Below are 19317 nucleotides of genomic sequence, written 5' to 3'. Positions count from 1 at the left end.
ACAACTGATTGGTTCAAAATTGGGAAAGGAGTACGAGAAGGCTGTATATTGTCTCCCTGCTTATTTAACTTATATGCAGAATTCATCATGCGAAAGGCTGGGCTGGATGAATCCCTAGCCGGAATTGAGATTGCCGGAAGAAATATAAACAACCTCAGGTATGCAGATGGCACAACCTTGATGGCAAAAGGTTAGGAGGAATTAAAGAACCTTTTAATGAGGATGAAAGAGGAGAGCGCAAAATATGGTCTGAAGCTCAACATCAAAAAAACAGAGATCATGATCACTGGGCCCATCACCTCCTGGCAAATAGAAGGGGAAGAAATGGAAGCAGTGAAAGATTTTACTTTCTTGGGCTCCATGATCACTGCAGATGGTGACAGCAGTCACGAAATTAAAAGACGCCTGCTTCTTGGGAGAAAAGCAATGACAAACCTAGAAAGCATCTTAAAAAGTAGAGACATCACCTTGCCAACAAAGGTCCGTATAGAAAAAGCTATGGTTTTCCCAGTAGTGATGTATGGAAGTGAGAGCTGGACCATAAAGAAGGCTGATCGCCGAAGAATGGATGCTTTTGAATTATGGTGCTGGAGGAGACTCTTGAGAGTCCCATGGACTGCAAGAAGATCAAACCTCTCCATTCTGAAGGAAATCAGCCTTGAGTGCTCACTGGAAGGACAGTTCCTGAAGCTGAGGCTCCAATACTTTGGCCACCTCATGAGAAGAGAAGACTCTCTGGAAAAGCCCCTGATGTTGGGAAAGATGGAGGGCACAAGGAGAAGGGGACGGCAGAGGACGAGATGGTGGGACAGTGTTCTCGAAGCTACCAGCCTGAGTTTGACCAAACTGCGGGAGACAGTGGAAGACAGGAGGGCCTGGCATGCTCTGGTCCAGGGGGTCACTAAGAGTCGGACACGACTAGAGACTTCCGGGTTAGCGCCTCTGGCAATGGCGGATTTCCTCTGATCGGGAGGAATCTGCTTTGTGAGAATTAGGGTCTGGACTGCCGCGGCGAGGCGGAGACCCATTAAAAACCACAGGCGGGAGAAGCCTGTGGACGTGGGATTCTGCTGGCACCTTTCGCGCCTCCCCTACTCGCAGGGAAACCCAGTTTCGGGGATCCGGAGTGACGTGGGGTGAATGGCGCAGTGCTTCGAATCGACTGCTTTTATCACGGAGTGAAGCCGCATTGCTGTTGCCGGAGAGCGCTGACATTTTCCTGTGGAAAATTGGATTTTAAACAACTGCTTGTGAGTAGAACGGAAAATTGGACTATGAATTTTTTTAATTTGGCACCGAAGCGGGAAGGTCTAAACAGGAAGTCCGCCTTCCGCTTTTGTAAATAGATTGAAGCAAAGACATTGCAAGCTAGAGTCTGGAAAGTTGTCTGTAAAGGATTAAATTTCCATCATTTAAAATTACTAAACCCCCTTGGAAGCAGGAGAAGAGGGGGGAACTTTTTAGACTGTTTAAACCTGCAGAAGAGAGAGTAAAGAAAGATAAATTTCCACCGTCTTGAACCTGGGAGCGGGGTGTCAGGACGGACGCTTTGGGGAAGTTCATTGACTGTGGACAAACGTTTTTGACATATAGTTAAAAAAGAGAAACATATTGATTCCAATGTTCCCTCTTGCATTTGAAAGAAACAAAATATCTGAAAAAGGAAAGTAACTTTGTTGCTAGATCTGCTTTTAAAAAGACGGATACAAATAGAAATGGTTTCCCCTAGAGAGAGCTTTTGAAACTGTTATTAGAGTTGATCTGGGGAGCTTTGCAGCTGTAGAGATTAAAGATCGTCGGACCAGACTTTGACCTTGAACAAGAATGTGCCTAGAACAAGCGTTAGTGCTTGCTCTTTGCAAGACAAGTGCTTTACTGGAACAGCTACATGAGAAGATGGATTTGATGACTGTTGCAGTCGGAAATTTTGGACAAACAGTGAATACCTATATAGAACCCACTCAGGAATTAATCCAGGAATGTGCTTTGACAGATCAAGTGGTGAAGAAGATAAAGGAGGAGGTTGTTCCTGAACCTCAAGTAGCAGAAATGGAGAGAGCTGCGGCCCTGCAGGAACATAACTTGTTGGATCTGACGAATGAATCTGGAGAAAGCCAGATTTGGAGAGATGGAGTTATGTTTGGCTTGGAGATGGGAAGCTGGATAGATCCCCCTATGCAGGGATGTTTTGACCTTTCAAATCTGGCTTTGGGCCAGGGGGAGTTGGGAGTTGTGGGGGCCCTTAACATTGGAGGGACTTTGAAACATGCCTCTAAATATCATATGGATTTCAGTGTCGACTATGGAGAATGGGCTGACTTGTCGAGAAGGGACAAAGATATTGTCAAGTTGGAGTCTCCCCGAGAGAAAGGAAGGAAATTAAGAATAAGATCAGCAGAAAACAAAGTAAAGTACAGGTACAAACATGAAGAAGACCTGCGGAAGGGACATGGAAAAGACTTAAGAGCCTCAGATAGAAGGTCACCAGGTTGATGGACTAGATGGACAGGATAGAAAGGACTGACAAAACCCGAGACCAGGAAGAAGAGACGATGGATGAAGATTGGAAGAAAGTTTTTAAAAATTATTTAGAAAATTATCGTAAAATTAATGAGTACTAGAAAAATGTTGGAATGAAATTATTTGGCTTTAGTAGAAATGTTAAAAAGAATTATGTAAGAATATGTTATGCTTAAAAGAATTAGGTATAAATAAGACTTAAGTTTTAAGATTTAGGGTTTTTTATGGTAAGATAAGGTTAAAATAGATTAAGGTAATTTAATGACAGAATATTGTGAAAGATGGAAAGGATTTGCTGAGATAATTAATAACTAGAATACAAAAAAGGGAGGTGTAAGGAGGTCGATGAAATAAGTTAATGGAAAATAAGGATTTGGGAATATTGGATTTGTTTTTAAATTTTTTGTTTATTTTTGATTTTTGATTTTGATGTATTGTGTGTTTTGTTTTGTTTTTTTTCTTTGACTTTGGTTTTTATTGACTTGTATTGTTCGGACTTCCGGGTTGGCGCCATCGCCGAATGGCGGACTCCCTCCGAGCTCCGGAGGGAGCCTGCTCGGCAGGGGCTGGGTCCTACCGCACCGGCGATGCGGGGACCCTTAAAAACCACGGCCACGAGGGTCGTGGACATGGAGACTCGGCTGGCACCGCTAGCGCCCTCCCGACTCGTGAAGGAGCCTTTTTAAAGGCTACGGATCGGGTGCCGGGGAGAAGCGTGGTGCTTTGAGTCCTCTGCTATCCCTGCCGAGCGCAGCCGCATGCCATCCGGCAGAGAGCGCTGACTTCTTCTATTGAAAATTCGGACTTTTAGACAACAACCCGTGAGTAATTTGGAAACTGGGTTTAAAAGGAGGAAAAAAAGAATTTCTTTTTGAATTGGATACGAGCGGGGGGGGGATCCAAAAAGGAAGTCAGTCCCCCCCCCTATTGTAAACCTTTCAAGACAAGGACGGGGGAACCAAGGTCCAAAAAGATTTGTATTGCTGATAATCACTAAGAATTCCACGATGGGGAATCATAAGAACTGTGCTGGAGGATGAATTGAGGGAGAAGAAACGTAACCCCCCCCCCCGGGAACCGGGGTGATTGAAGAGAGAGCCTGGTGAAAAGAGTCGGAGATTTTGACAGCTGTCAAAGTAGCTGTCAAAGTCGGAAAGCAGAGAGGATTTTATTATGAGAACTTTGCTGGCTAAATTTGTTACAATTTGCTACAACTCGTTAAAACTTGGATACAAAATGGCGAAAATATGGATAACAATCGGACTTTTGGACTAGAGAAGACAAAGTTATAACAATCCCCCTAGAGGAGTTTCGGGACATTACAAAGATGGTCGTAAGTGAAAAAAACACCATTGGAATTTTACAGGACTGGTTATCTTCTGGGAAAGCTGCTAAACGGAAATAATATTTTGTCTACAGGGTGTTCAGCTAAAGGAGACAATAGAATTTTCTATTGAAGAAAGGAAGGGACTGAACGCAAGTTTTTGTTCCTGAATAACAATAATCCCTGCAGACTTACTAAGCTTCTGAATTAGAACGTTTCAGCAGCGGAACAAGAGGAAACTGGACTATAATTTGGAAAGAACAATGGGGGGAGCTTTATTAAAGATCTGAAGTTAAGTGTTCTAAAAATAATTATGAAAGGGAAAAAAAGAAAAAAAAAAACCAGCAAGGAGTTGGGGGAAATAGGTGATTCATGGATTGTAAGAATTCCAGGCGGATAATATGGTTTGGTGGTCAGGGGGAAATTAAACCGGGGACAGGGGGGGAGAACTAAAATCCAAAGGCTTGTCAACTTCTTTTTTTTTGAACTGGCTTTGTCTCATCTTTTATACTCTTTATTTCTTATTTCTGATATTTTTATTATGTGGGGTGTTTCTATTATTAAAAAAAAGGGAAATTGTGGAATGAAAATGGGGTGGGCCCTGGGAAAGAAATTTTCTGTGTTTTATTAAGGGTATTGATGTGGAGTGTAGAAATTTTAAATTCGAATAATGGTTTAAACAAATTAAGTTTTTATTCAGAATTGAGAGCTTGTGGAGCCAACAATATGAAAAAGGAATATGGTAGGGGTGGGGGAAGGGGGGAGTCCCAGAAAGTGGTTTTATGAAAATAAGGCTATGAACGTTTTTTAATTATTGCTTTCTGTATTTTCTTTTTCTTTGAAAATCTTAATAAATATTATTTTAAAAAAAAAAATATTGACTTGTATTGTTCAATTGTTATTTTTGTCTACCTTTTTCTTTCTTTTTCTTTTTCTCTTGTTTTTTTCTTTGTTTCTCTGTAATTTTAAATTCTCAATAAATATCATTTAAAAAAATAAATTAAAAAAAAAGAGTCGGACACGACTAAACGACTAAACAACAACAACATTCATAGAAAGCCAAAGAGAAACCATCAGGATCATATCAAGGTGCTCTTACTCACTAGGGATGTTGAGTGCAGTGCAAAGTGGGAAGGAAATGTGTGTATTTTCCAAAGCTACCCCATTGCTTCAGACTCAGATACTGAGTCTACTGCTGTTGCTGAAAGTGAGGTGAGTTGCACTGATACAGTGAAGGACGTGCGCCTGATGCGCAGATCTGAGACAGCTACCACCAGGTATGCTCATGAGTTTGCTAACACAGCTGTTGCAGATTTAGCTGTGGCTAGTGGTTCGACACAGGTCTTGGAACCCGAAGTCTTGAAAGGGTACAGGGTTTGTCCTCAAAGGATAGAAAACCACGCCGAAAGGCTGTAAGGGTGGACACAGTTTCCTCAGAGAGAAACGAGGCTAGGGTTTGAGTCCTGACGAAGCAAGGTGTGAAACTTCTTGATAGTCAGGAGAGCTATGATGCCAAGACTAGTCAGAAGTGCAAGATGGTAAGGCCCAAGGCCAGGCCAGTTGCGGGTAGTTCCAAGGGTGGAACGGGTGATACAGGGGTATACTGTGTGTATGACATCTGTATGGTTGTTGCAGTTACACTGATGATTACAACACGGTACACGAATCGGGGAGAATGTTAGGATTCTTGCTCCGTGCTTGCAGTCACGGGATTGTTTTATGTCACATGACGGTATGTTTTCATTCCACATGCTGGGAAGTGACGGAGACAGGATGTTTGTATTACAGTGTTCCATGATGTGAGACTATTGTCCTTTGTTCTTTCTCTCTTTGCTGTCTGATGAGAAAGAGGAAGGCGCTGAGTCAGAAAGCTCCGAGTGTTTTATATGTAAATAAAGTAGTTTAGCCAAAATGCTGTACTACTGAGTTTGTTAAGCAGTGTGATGGCCTGGGATTCGGACTCGGAGGCTGAACCTGAGGAATCCCAGCCTGCACAGGAGTCCCCGCCTCCAGGACCAGCTGAGCCGGGGCTGGGGCTTGAGCCTGAAGGGTCCTCACCTGTGCAGGATCCTCAGGAGCAGACACCAGCTGAGTCTGCTCTGGCTCCGGAGGTGATGGAGGACCCATTGCCTGCAGGTGCTCCACTCTCAGCCCCGTCAGGGGAAGGTGAGGTTGCCTCTGGGTCCGGTAACCCTCCAGCCTCTCCTGAGCTGCAGAGGCTCAGGGCAGAGAGGCGGAGGGAACTAAGTTCTCGCAGGAGGAGTGCTCGCCTCCAGGCCAGGAGAGGCGAGTCACCTGTGGACCGGGGCCGCCCTATGCCTCGGGGCAGATAAAAGCCGGCCAGCCCAGTCCCAGGTTGCAGGAGCAACATTGTTGGTAACAGTTCTTGCCAGCAGCCTGTCCTGCTCTTCTGCCAGAGTTCCTGACCTCACCCGACTCCCTGCCTTGACCCCACTTCAGCTTTAACGGACAGCCTCCATACCGCACCCTCGACCTTTGACTGAACTCGAACCTCGCTGCACGGTAACCCCCCAGGACCAGCACAAGCAAACTGCTAACACTCTGCTCTTCCTAAGCGTGCTAATGCCTTTTGGTATCGGTCACTGTGATGTTCGGCTGGAGAAAGCTTTTGAAGCTCCCGAACAACTGACCAGGAGGGAGAGAACATGCTATGATGGCAGGAGATGGGACTGAGCAACAGGAGCTCAACCCATCTCAGGGATTTGAACTGCCAACCTTCCGATCGGCAAGTTGGGTGGTAATTCAACTAAATTACGCTAGTGGAAAGATTAGCACTCGTGCAAGGCACTCGCCCTCCTTCCTCCTGATGCACCATGTGCCAGCCAACCTCTGTTCCATTCTTAAGGACTCTGTTCTGGTTTTGATCCTTTTTTTGTGGTGGTTGCTGTTTTTAAAATCAAGCGGTGTATAAATTTTATGAACTAAAGTAAAAGACAATGTTGATGATGGCTGCTTGACCCCAGTACACACTGCTGAGCTGGGGAATTGTGTTGCAAAATGGAGGGAAGTGCACATTTTGAAGGCTTTGGGTACGTCTGCCTTCCAATGACCAGCTATACTTCTTGGCCCATCCTCCAAACTTAGCTGGGGGGTTGTGCTCCACCCCCCGTTTTATTCCCTGCAGGATCCAATGAGATGACATTAGGGGAATCCCTGCTCCCCTCCCCCCATGAGATGGGATAGGTTAGGGGAAACCCTACTTTTATTTGCCAAGGGCCTGACTCCCCTCCCAAATTCGTCCCTGCAAACTCAACTACATTTATTTATTTTATTTTTAATAGTTTGGTAATAGTTTTAAGTTTTAATATTTAATGCTGTATTCAATTGGGAGCCGCCCAGAGTGGCTGGGGAAACCCAACCAGATGGGTGAGGTATAAATAATAAATTATTATTATTATCATCATCATCATTAGATGGGAAAAGAAAAAGCGATTGATATGCATTGTTTTCAAATGAAGTTAGATGGTCATCTTTCACGGATGCTTTACTTGCTATTCCTGCATCACATGGGTGGAATAGATTGCACCAGGGATCACTTCAAGCTCGAAAGTTCTACAATTCCGTTTTTCTCCCCTGTATGAATTCTTTGATGGGTATTCAGATGGCCTCTCTGGCGGAAACTCTTTCCACATTCCACGCACTGATAGGGTTTCTCCCCTGTATGAATTCTTTGATGGGAAGTGAGATTACAGCTCTTACTAAAGCTCTTTCCACATTCAAAGCAATTATATGGTTTCTCCCCTGTATGAATTCTTTGATGTTTAGTGAGATCGGAGCTTGTACTGAAGCTCTTTCCACATTCCACGCACTGATAGGGTTTCTCTCTTGTATGAATTTTATGATGGGAAGTGAGAGAGGAGATCTGAATGAAGCTCTTTCCACATTCCATGCACTGATAAGGTTTCTCCCCTGTATGAATTCTCTGGTGCCTAGTGAGATCGGAGCTCTTCCTGAAGCTCTTTCCACATTCCACGCACTGATAGGGTTTCTCCCCTGTATGAATTCTTTGATGGGGCGTGAGATGGGAGCGATCAGTGAAGCTCTTTCCACATTCCATGCACTGATAGGGTTTCTCCCCTGTATGAATTCTCTGATGCCTAGTGAGATCCGAGCTCATGCTGAAGCTCTTTCCACATTCCACACACTGATAGGGTTTCTCCCCTGTATGAATTCTTTGATGGGAAGTGAGACTGTGGCTGTGACTGAAGCTCTTTCCACATTCCACGCACTGATAGGGTTTCTCTCCTGTATGAATTCTTCAGAAGGATATAATCAATAATATTGCACTTCTGGAATTAAAAGAAAACGACACAACACTACATTTGAGAGGCATTTCAGAACATCGGAATAAACAAATCGGTAACCATGGAAAGAGAGGATAGGAAGTCAAGGAATGCTTCCTGATGTTTTGATAATTATTTAAATTCTGGGGAAGGAAAGATTTTTCTTTTTTGTATCGTTTCTAGCTCATTTTTTCCTACTCCACAGGGTAGGACACATACCAATAGCTTCAAGGTGTTTTTTTTTAAAAAAAAAAAAACAAGACTGACTAATCATGTGGAAGAACTTTTTGACAGCAAGAGCTGTTAGTGGATTATACTCCCTAGGGAGTGCTGGAATTTCCATCCTTTGAGGTTTTCAAGTGAATTAGGATGGTCATCTGTCATTGATGCTTTACTTGCTATGCCTGCATCACATGGGGTGGAATAGATTGCACCAGGGTTCACTTCCAGCTCCACAATTCTACAATTCCGTGATTCTCCCCTGTATGAATTCTTTGATGGGAAGTGAGATTACAGCTCTTACTAAAGTTCTTTCCACATTCAAAGCATTTATATGGTTTCTCCCCTGTATGAATTCTTTGATGGGAAGTGAGTTTGGACATATGAGCGAAGCTCTTTCCACATTCCACACACTGATATGGTTTCTCCCCTGTATGAATTCTTTGATGGGAAGTGCGATGGGAGCTATCAGTGAAGCTCTTTCCACATTCCACACACTGATAGGGTTTCTCCCCTGTATGAATTCTTTGATGTTTAGTGAGATCGGAACTGCTACTGAAGCTCTTTCCACATTCCACACACTGATAGGGTTTCTCCCCTGTATGAATTCTTTGATGTTTAGTGAGATCGGGGCTTCTACTAAAGCTCTTTCCACATTCCACACACTGATAGGGTTTCTCCCCTGTATGAATTCTTCGATGGGAAGTGAGATCGGAGCTGCTACTGAACCTCTTTCCACATTCAATGCACTGATAGGGTTTCTCCCCTGTATGAATTCTCTGATGCCTAGTGTGAGAGGAGCTGCTACTGAAGCTCTTTCCACATTCCACACACTGATAGGGTTTCTCCCCTGTATGAATTCTTTGATGGGAAATGAGAGAGGAGCTCTGACTGAAGCTCTTTCCACATTCCAAGCACCGATAGGGTTTCTTTCCAAAGAAATTTCGTTGATGGGAAGTGTTATGGGAGCTCTGACTCCAGCTCTTTCCACACTCCAAATATTTACGTGCCTTCTCCACTCTGCAGATTGTGTTGTGGTCTCCTTTGTTCTTCCTTTCCAATTCATCACAATCTGCAATGGAGAGAAAAAGGGATCACAGCCTCAGGAACAAATGGAGCCCCCAGTTAGGAAATAATACTCATTAAATTTGTTGTAGAGAAGGCAGTGTTCATTACCTTTGTTATTTGTAATAAACCAATGTATTTATTATTGGATTCTAATCGATGGTTGAATGTTGCTTTGTTTGAAGTAAGTTACTCATTTTAATTTTTTTGTACTTTTTACATTAGATTATATTGTTGTTATTATTACTGTTTCATGTTTATACCGCAGCACCTCAGGTTACGTAACCCTCTGGTTATGTAAACTTCAGCTTATGAAAGCGGCAATTCCATGCGCATGCGCAGAACAGTGATCCTCGGGTTGCGAAAATCTGTCCGGACCTCCGGAACGGACCCTATTTGAAACCAGAGGTACCACTGTATATGTGTTGGAAGCTTCCCAGATTGGCTGGAGCAACCCAACCAGATGGTCAGGGTATAATTATTGCTATTATTATCACTGCTAGTACTACCTGAGATTCAATAAGCCTGGCTCTTCTCTGGGGCAGATGTTATTTGGCCCAGGCATGGCATCCCCTCCATCTCCAGTGTCAGTCGTCTCTTTGGTCAACCCAAGACTGACAGCAGCAAAAACAAAAACAGAAAACCTGACAGAAGCTACTTATCTTTCCTAACAACTCTGAAGCTGACATTTAAGATGCCTGGGCAGTTCAGATCAGCCCAACTGTGGTAGAAGGAGGCAGAACTGGAGGAAGATTGTTCACAGAAAAAACTGTAATCTACTATTTCTTGTGGGGGTGTAAGGTTCCCAGGTGTTGTAGGGGGCGCTGTGAAAATATATGAGGTTTGTCACAAAGAGGTATTTTTTTAATTTCCTGGCAGATATGACGATCGCACAGGGAGGCTTACCAAGAGAGGCCACAATCCCCCGATTCTCCTCCATGACGTCCTTATGCAGAGCTCTCTGGTCAGGATCCAGCAACTCCCACTCCTCGTCCGTGAAATGAACAGCGACATCTTCAAAGCACACTGGACCCTAAAAGAAAAAGGGAAATTTCCTCCTCTGAGACAACAGAAATATGATCTGCTATACAATGCTGTTATTTCCTTCCTGTTTTTCCTCTTATTATGCTGTGTTATTTCAATAGGATTGCTTTGCTGCACATTTTAATTATGGGCACCTATTTTAACGCTTTAATTGAATTCTTTTATTCTGCATTTTAACTATGGGTATTCGTCTTTGTGCAAATAGTTGGTACTCCACCTTGTGGTTTTCAAGTCATTCTGTGTACGCAAGCAATCCAGTTTCCCTGATGGAAGTATCCACTTTCTCCTCTCCTCCTGAGTTGTTCTGGGGAGGTTCCCTCCCAAAGCCCTAGAGCCAAATTCAAGGGGTTCATGGGGGCATGGGGGGGTTGGAATGGGGGGCAGGCCCCATGTTGCAGCGGATAGGGCTGGCTAGGTGAATCTTGGCCACTATTTGTTCTCGTCTGTCCACTGTTTAGAAGCCTATTTTAGCATTCAGGGATGAATATAGAAATAAAAGAAGCCTAGTCTGGATGGCCATCTGTCTTGGATTATCTAGCTGAGACTCCTGCAGTGCAGGGGGTTGGACTTGATGACCCTTTGGGTCCCTTTCAACTCTAGGATTCCATGAAAATTGCAACTACAGATGAATCCTACTGGTGATATTCAGAAGGCTGGTGTCACAGAGTTGTACAGTAAGGAAATCCCACACTTCACAGCTGGAATTTACTCTTTATCAGCAAAAAAAAGTTATTCACAGACTATTCATAGATATTCATAGGAGAGATTCCTGCAGTGCAGGGGGTCTCCTGGGTCTGAGAGACAAGCAGGGAGGGTGGCTTCTGGCAGAAGGAGAGGGAGCCACCGGTGACTCCTCCTTCTCCTGACTCACCTCTGCCTCTCGACCTCCTTCCTCCCACTCGCCTTCTTCCTCTTCTGCCTCTGATTCTGCACTGCATTTTGCCATAGAGTCTCCCAGCTCACTAAGCCACGTCACCCCATCAGCTTCTGACACCTCCTCTTCCCAGACTTATCCTCTTCTCCCTCTGACCGCCCCTCCTTCCTCCACCTTCACTCCTTGGGCTCTGAGACGTCCTCCCTTCCTGGTTCCCCGGCTGCTTCCTCCCACCATTCCTCTGTGCCCAACCAGTCCGTGACATTGCTCCATCCCTTGGCCTCTGTCCCCACAAGGCAGCTTCCCCTGACCTGAGCTGGTTCCACAGCCACTGCTTCCCTTCTGCCCCCATGAAAAGATAAATATGGAGGTCTTGTTGGCTTCATTCTTTCATCTGCCTCACAGGAATCCAGGTCCATTTCTCCAAAATGATCCCTTTTCTGAAAGAACAACAAGGATTAAAAACAGTAAATGAATGGTGAGAAATATAAGAAAGAGAACGACAAAGACAGAAACTTTAAGGATGTTAGATCTCATTCCCAGAAAAAGGATGGGCCATCAGCAGACCATTTTTGGATTTTCTACATCCTGTTTGGAGCCCCTTGGGAGTATCCAGAGGAAAGTCTCTCTCACCTGCTTTCTCTCTGCCTGCTTTCTCTCCTCTGCCTGACTCAGGAGGAAACCTTCGGCCAGGGCCACCGCCTGGGAACTGGTCTCCGCTCCACATTCCCTCACCCAGCTCTCCATCTCTGGTGGAAGGACAGCCAGGAACTGCTCCAAGATCACCAGGTCCAGCATCTCAGCTTTCGTGTGCCTTTCTGGCTTCAGCCACTGGTGGCAAAGGTGGTAGAGTCGGCTGCAAACCTCTCGGGGTCCTTTGGCCTCCTGGCAGCAGAACTGCCTCAACTGCTGGCTCTGCACCTCTGAGTGGAGGGTGTCCTCCTCACCCAGGATCTTCTGCACAGAGTTTTCCCAGAATCCCCCACTGCTACCAGTTTGGATGACATGGCCTCTTCCTGCTCTAGGGCCAGCTGTGTCTCGCTCATCCATCTGTGCTCTCAGGAAGCCTCTGAGAGATGAGAAGGAACCCTTTGGTCTTCTGCCAAGTTCTGTCTGTCTGAATGAAAAGCTCTAGCAAATCCTACAAAGCAAATACATTGTTCTGTTACAAAAGTTGTACAATATCAGGAGAAGAAAAAGTTTCCCTGAGCAAGCATGGATGAGTCTTCCTGGGAACCAGGGTAGGACTGCACCACAGCCCAGACTCTGAGCTATCTTTCTAAAAAGGAGGAGGAGGAGGAGGAGGAGGAGGAGGAGGAGGAGGAGATGATGTAGGCCTCTCGAAGGGAGATTGTGGAAATGTGGAGGCAAGCGAAGAGATTAATGGAGGGGACTCAGCCTGGTTGCTCCTGCCTTCCAGTCAATGCATGAAGTCAGAACTGATTGACAAGCGAGTCATTGGTTCCTAGTGAAAAATGACTACGTGTGTTGAGTCCGAATCTCCTTTCTTGTAGCTTGAAGCCATTGGTTGGAATCCTCCCCCCAGGTGAGATGGCTCTCCTATCTCCTCTCTGTCTCCTCCTCTCCAACTAAACATACCCAGCTCCTCATAAAGCTTGGCTTGATCTGCTTGGCTGGCCTCCTCTGCCAATAAGGGGGCGGTAGAAGCAGAAAGAAAGGAGAGAAACAAAGGAAGAGGTTTGGGAGCAACCATTCATACATGTTTCCTCTGTTGTGCAATGACGCTGACCTGTGTCACACACAGCAGAAGTCCTACTGATAGCCTTATTTAAAGAAGCTAGATTTCTATCTGCTAGATTTTCCAGGGGGCTCTGAATAATTTTTTTTCTGGAAGGTACCCTCCCACCCCCACAAAGATCTAAAGGAAAGACACAGTTCCTGCAACCTCGCCCCTCCCTGGCAGGACCCCCTGCTCCCTGGGGCTCCCCCCCCCCACATGAGCCACCCTCCCCTGCCTCCCTGGGACCCCCACCTTCTCCCCACTGCACCCTCTGGGGGGAGAGAGAGGAGACTCACCAGATCCCAGGAGAGGATTGCCCTTCCCAAAGGAGTAAGCAGCGTCTGTATAGAAATGCAGGACATACAGTACTGTAGTTGCAAACCTCGCGCAACCCCGTCCCTCCTTGGCAGGACCCCCTGCTCCCGGGGCTCCCCCCCCCCCACATGCGCCACCCTCCCCTGCTGCAGCCCTGGGACCCCCACCTTCTCCCCACTGCACCCTCGGGGGGAGGAAGAAGAGACTCACCAGATCCCCGTGTAAGAGAGCAAGGCAGCATTTGCAGCAGAGGAAAGCAACCCCGCCCCCGTTTGCAGGAAGGGGAGGGAGGGGCTTTTCCTCTGGAGGACCTGGCCCCACTTACTTCCTGTCCTCTCTAGGAATGCAGATCAGTTCCCTTTAACCCTTGCAAAGCCGAGTCCACCCTGCTCAGTCCTCTCTGCCTTTTCTCTCCTGCATTGCAGAATCCCAGAGATGCTCATTTTGAGGGGACGCTCTTGGTTGGTCTGTGATCTGCTCCCTCCCTTGGCCAGAAACTGGAGGAAGAGGTTGCAGGGAAAAGGGGGTTGCAGGAAGCAAGGAACCTCATCCTAGAATGGGAGGGAGCCCTAAGGGTCATCTATTCCAACCCCCTGCAAGGCAGGAATCTCAGCCAAAGCGTCCAACCTCTGCTTAAAAACCTCCAAGGAAGGAGAGTCCGCCATCTCCCAAGGGATTCTGCTGCTCTTCCCGTCAGAATGTTCTTCCTGCTGTTTAGGCAGCAGAAACTGCTTTCTGGTCCTCTGGGTCCCTTATTCTGGGTGCTCCCCTCTAGGGCAGGAGAAAACAAGCTGGCTCCCTCTTCCATGGGTCAGCCACCTGCCACAAGACAAAGCAAGATGGAATCCCCGATCAAAAGAGAATCCAAACTTTTATTAGCTGCTCATCCACATGTTATTCGCCCCCAGCTACATCACTCATACATCATGGTTACATCATGAAAGGGGAGGTCTGGTGGCAGTAATCTGGGCATCCTGGACGCTGCCCCATGGTTCCCCTTGCCCTCCACCAAACACCCATCAAATGTAACAAAATAGATACTTACATTTCCCTGTTTCCCAGCCAAGTCAATCACACCCTTTTGTCTCCATCTGGGTTTGTTATTTCTGTCTGGCACTCAGGTATCAGGATGCCAGAAATTATCTCTCAGGCAGAGGGGCTGCTGAATAGCTGAGCTCACATGTCTATATGAATTTCTGAAGTTTTTCAAGTGAGCCAGTACATAGATACATTTATCAGTGAATGCTTACATTTGGTATCATGCAGCAGAGGCCCTTTGACCAGATAGGAAGAAACTGTGATGAAGTGTTTTGTGGGGACAAGTCACAAAAGTCACAAAAGTGATCATGCTGATTTTGGTAGTGGGCTGCATGTGCATGATATCTGCTGCAGGGGCAACCCCCCCCCCCAAAAAAAAACCCCTATACATAAATTCCTGCAACATTTTGCCTTCCAATCTCCGGCTATACCTCTTGGCTCATCCTCCAAACTTTGCTGGGGGGCTGTGTTCCCCCTCCCAAAGCAGGGACAGACTCTTAGCACCTGAACGCTGTACCACCTCATTGCTGCTGCCGGGGGTGAGAGGGTTTATATAGTGGCGGGTGATGCCCTTTTGGAATATTTGGCCAATTAAGTGAGGCGGGGAATCCCTCAAGGGACGGAGCAGCAGCTGATTTGCTACCTGTGCTATGACACCCTCCTCTCAGCTGAGCAGGTGCCCTGGGGGGACCTCAGAGGGGAGGTCTGGTGGCAGGAATCTGAGCATCCTGGACCCTGCCCCATGGTTCCCCTTGCCCTCCACCAAACACCCATTGAGTGTAACAAAAGAGATTGCTGGAGGCAGGGGTGGGACCTGTTGGCCCTGAATATCTGGATTGGCTAAGCAGATGAAATGGGTAGAAGCATCTCAGCCAGTGGGAAAGGCGGCCATATCGACTATGACAGGCATAGGCAAACTCGGCCCTCCAGATGTTTTGGGACTACAATTCCCACCATCCCTGACCACTGGTACTGTTAACTAGGGATAATGGGAATTGTAGTCCCAAAACATCTGGAGGGCCGAGTTTGGGGATGCCTGCACTATGGGTTGTGGACTCTCCATCTTTGGCGGTTTTCACATACCTGTCAACTGTCCTGCTTTGAGGGGGACGTCCTGCAATTCCAGAAGCCACCCTGACTTCTGATTGGCTCCCAGGGTGTCCTCTTTTGGCTCCCGTGAAACTGTGGACCCAAAAGGCGCCCATTTTGGGGGGTCCTTGCTCTTGCGTGATTTTCGTGACTCGTTCAGGAGCGTGGCCCCAGAAGTCGCCGGTCCCAATTTCCCTCTGCAACATGTTGGAGTGTAGGCAGAGTTTGGGAGGACCACTCTCTTCATATTCTATGGCTGTGGGTGACAGGAGAAAGAGTGGACGATGTCAGAATCTTCGGAGGGCCAGCAGAGGAGCCTCCCTTGGATGAATCACCACAGCCCCATAGTGGCCGTAAAAGCAGGTGAGCAGTGAGTCTCCCCTCAAGTTTTAGAAGGAGTGCTGCATTACTCGGCTGTCTCACAGGATGCTTTTTATTATGTTTTTATCATTGTTGTTCTGTATTGTCCTTTTAATGTTGTACACCACCCTGGGATATTCTGATAAAGGGGGGTATATAAATTGAATAAATATTATTATTATTATTATTATTTGCAGCTCTGACATTATTATTATTATTATTATTATTATTTCCCCGCATTCTAGAGTGCCAAGTCTTTTTGAGAGAACTGCTGTGGAGCTGAGATGAAGGAGGAGAGACCATTTCCTCTCCACCCAGCAGAGGTGTGGAACTCCAGGAAGACACAACCTGAAAGACAGTGCGCTATTTAATTAAAAAAATTTATAACTCCTGCTTATGTTATATGATGATGTATTCTAATTTTCATAAAATGTATACACTGCTTGATTGTAAAAACACACACACACACACTTTCAAAATGTTTTTTAAAAATATTTTTATTAATAATTTCAACATAACATTTTATCAAAAAACATATCATCCTTAAATTCCCCCCTTATTTTTCCCCTCTCCAAAAAACCTGACCCACCCTCCCCTCCCCCCCAGACTTCCCTCAGCTCCTCTCTTTGGTTTATCAACATATGTTATTTTCTGCATGTTACAAAACTGTACAGATGCTTAATTTATCTATCTAAATGTTATCAATAAAAAGTTTGTAAATGTTTATTCAAAACCTGCCAAGGAGTCCAGTTCATTTTGTTGCTTCTGGAAGGACTTCCGGGGTGGCGCGGTGCTGTGAGTCAACTACTATTTCCGTGGAACGAAGCCGCATAGCCGTTGCCGGAGAGCGCTGCCTTTTTCCTGGGACAATTTGGCTTCTAAAATAAGCACCCGTGAGTACTTAAAATTTGAACAATCGGACTTTAAATAAGGACTTGCGTGCAGAAAGGAATTGGACTTAAAAATTTACTTCAATTTGGTACTGAAATGGGAAGGTCTAAACAGGAAGTCAGCCTTCCGTTTATTTGTAGACAGAATAAAGCAAAGACAACGTAAACTAGAGCTCAGAAAATCGCCTCTAAAGGATTGGATTTCATCATTTAAAATTGTGGAACCCCCAATCGACAGCAGGAGAAGAAGGGGGATCTTTTTCGGACTGTTTAAACCTGCAGAAGTGAGTTTAAAGTAAAGTAACTTTCCACCGTCCTGATCCTGGAGCGGGGTGTCAGGACAGACGTTTGAAGCTCATTGACCAGAGACAAACGTTTTTGACAGATAGTTAAAGGAAGAGAAACATAGTGATTCCACTGTTTCCTTTCGCATTTTAAAGGAACAAATATTGACAAAATATCTCAAAAAGGATACTTTGTTGCAAGAACAAATAGAAGTTCTCCCCCTAGAGGGAGACTGTGAAACTGTAACTAATTTCAGGGAGCTTGCAGCTGTCACAGATTACAATTGTGGGAATGGAATTGTGACCTTGTAGGACAATGTATTCAGAGGCTCTGTTGTGTGCTCTCTGGAAAACAAGTGCCCTACTGGAACAGTTAAATGAGAAGATGGATTTGATGACTAATGCGGTCAGAATTTTTGAACAGGCAGTGGGAAACTATGTGGAGCCCACCCAGGAATCAGATCAGGAGTGCGTCCTGACAGAGCAGATGAGAGAAGAGGATGTTGCTGAATCTTGGGCGCCAGAGATGGAAGGAGCTGCGGCCTTGCAGGAACATGAGCTTTTGGATTTGACAAATGAACTTGGAAAAAGCCAGATTTGGAAAGATAAAGTTTGGTTTGGTTTGGAAATGGGGGGTTGGATAGACCCCCCTATGCAGGGATGTTTGGATTTTCTGAGTCTGGCAATGGGCTGTGAGATGTTTGGAGCTGTGGGGGCTCTCAATTTTGGAGGGATTCTGAAACATGTTTTTAAATACCACAGGGAGTTGAGTCTGGACTATGGGAAAGGGGCTGATTTGTTGAAAAGGGTCAAAAACATCACCAAGCTGGAGTTCCCACGAGTGAAAGGAGAATATGAAGAAGAGCTGCGGAAGGGACATGGAAGAGATTTAAGGGCCTCGGATATAAGGTTACCAGGTTAATGCGCTAGATCGATGGGATAAAAAGGACTGACAAACCCCGGGACCAGGAGGAAGGGACGCTGGAGGAAGACTCGATTATTTTTATTTCTTTTTTTTTATTACCAGGATTGTTTTATAAAATTGATGAATGTTAGAAAAATGTTGGAACGAAACTACTTGGCTCTAGCAAAAATGTTTAAAGAATTAGGCAAGAATATTATGGTTATGAGAAGTGGGTAAAAATAAGATTTAAGTTTTAAGTTTTAAGGTTTTTTATAAGATAAGATGAAAATAGATTAAGGTAATGTAATGACAGAATATTATGAAATATGGAAAGGATTAAAGAATTAGGTAAGAATATTATGGTTGTGAGAAGTCAGTAAAAATAAGATTTAAGTTTTAAGTCTTTAAGGTTTTCTATAAGATAAGATGAAAATAGATTAAGGTAATGTAATGACAGAATATTATGAAATATGGAAAGGATTTGCTGTGATAATTATTAACTAGGATACAAAAAAAGGGGGGAGGAGGAGGTCAAAGAAAGAAGGTAATGAGAGTTGAGGATTTGAGAATGATGGAGTTATTTTTGTCTGTTTGCGGTGTATTTTTGTTTTTTGAATTTGTATTGTTTGATGTGGTTTGTTTTTTCTTGTTTCTTCTTTTTTCTTTTTCTGCTTTGTTTTTTCTCTGTAATTTAAAAAAATTTCAATAAATATCATTTTTTTTTAAAAAAAATGGTTGCTTCTGTAAGTACTTTGTAAACGGTTCCCATTCATCTTTAAAATCAGTTATCCTTGTCACGTAGTTTGTGTGTCAATTTTGCCAATTCTGTGATTTCCATCAATTGCTCTTGCCATAGTTCTTTAGTTGGGATTTCCTCATTCTTCCATCCTTGTGCTGTTAAGACTCTTGCCGTCGTTGTCGCATACATAAAGATATTTTTCAGTTTCCTTGGCAGGTCTTTTCCTACAATCCCTAACAAGAATGCTTCAGGTTTTTAAACAAATGTTAATTGGAACATTTTCTTCAACTCATTATATATCATTTCCCAAAACTTTTTGATTTCATTACAATCCTACCACATATGGTAAAAAGTCCCATCTCTTTCTTTCCACTTCCAACACATATTTGAGATGGTTTCGTTCATTCTTCCTAACTGCACTGGTGTTATATACCATCTATACATCATCTTCATATAATTTTCTTTCACACTCTGTGAAATTCACTCTGTGAATTTTAAATCGGTTTTCCATAACCTTTCCCAATCATCCACAATAATATTATGACCTGTATCTTGTGCCCATTTAATCATAACTGATTTCACCTCTTCGTCTTTCGTCTCCCATTCT

At 44.7% G+C, this 19317-nt stretch overlaps 1 protein-coding gene across 16 annotated transcripts in view; it reads right to left on the bottom strand.

Annotated features, from left to right (window-relative positions):
• LOC308475092 (uncharacterized protein) overlaps positions 1-19317 on the bottom strand; it is a 145562-nt gene that overhangs the window by 93522 nt on the left and 32723 nt on the right. For 2 of the 16 annotated variants that reach the window (XM_081001964.1, XM_081001952.1), the window contains exons 1-3: positions 14452-15961; positions 14034-14225; positions 13388-13432 (exon numbers count right to left, since the gene is read on the bottom strand). The exons of 1 other annotated variant lie outside the window; for it this stretch is intronic. Coding sequence is in view for 10 of the 15 variants with exons in the window: in XM_081001955.1 (XP_080858081.1) it covers positions 10339-10465; positions 11662-11790; positions 11984-12400 (673 nt within the window). In the remaining 5 variants the exon portion in view is untranslated. Of the gene's footprint in view, positions 1-10338; positions 10466-11661; positions 11791-11983; positions 12492-13387; positions 13433-13616; positions 13688-14033; positions 14312-14451; positions 15963-19317 lie in introns of those variants that run through there. 13 more of the 16 variants (XM_081001961.1, XM_081001963.1, XM_081001956.1 and 10 more) reach the window with 12 other exon arrangements.

The sequence above is a fragment of the Podarcis pityusensis genome (genome assembly GCF_964106645.2).
Source record: "Podarcis pityusensis genome assembly, chromosome: 4".
Lineage (NCBI taxonomy): Eukaryota > Metazoa > Chordata > Lepidosauria > Squamata > Lacertidae > Podarcis > Podarcis pityusensis.
The sequence above is the reverse complement of the archived record's forward strand: the minus strand, read 5'-3'. Positions and strand labels throughout refer to the sequence as shown.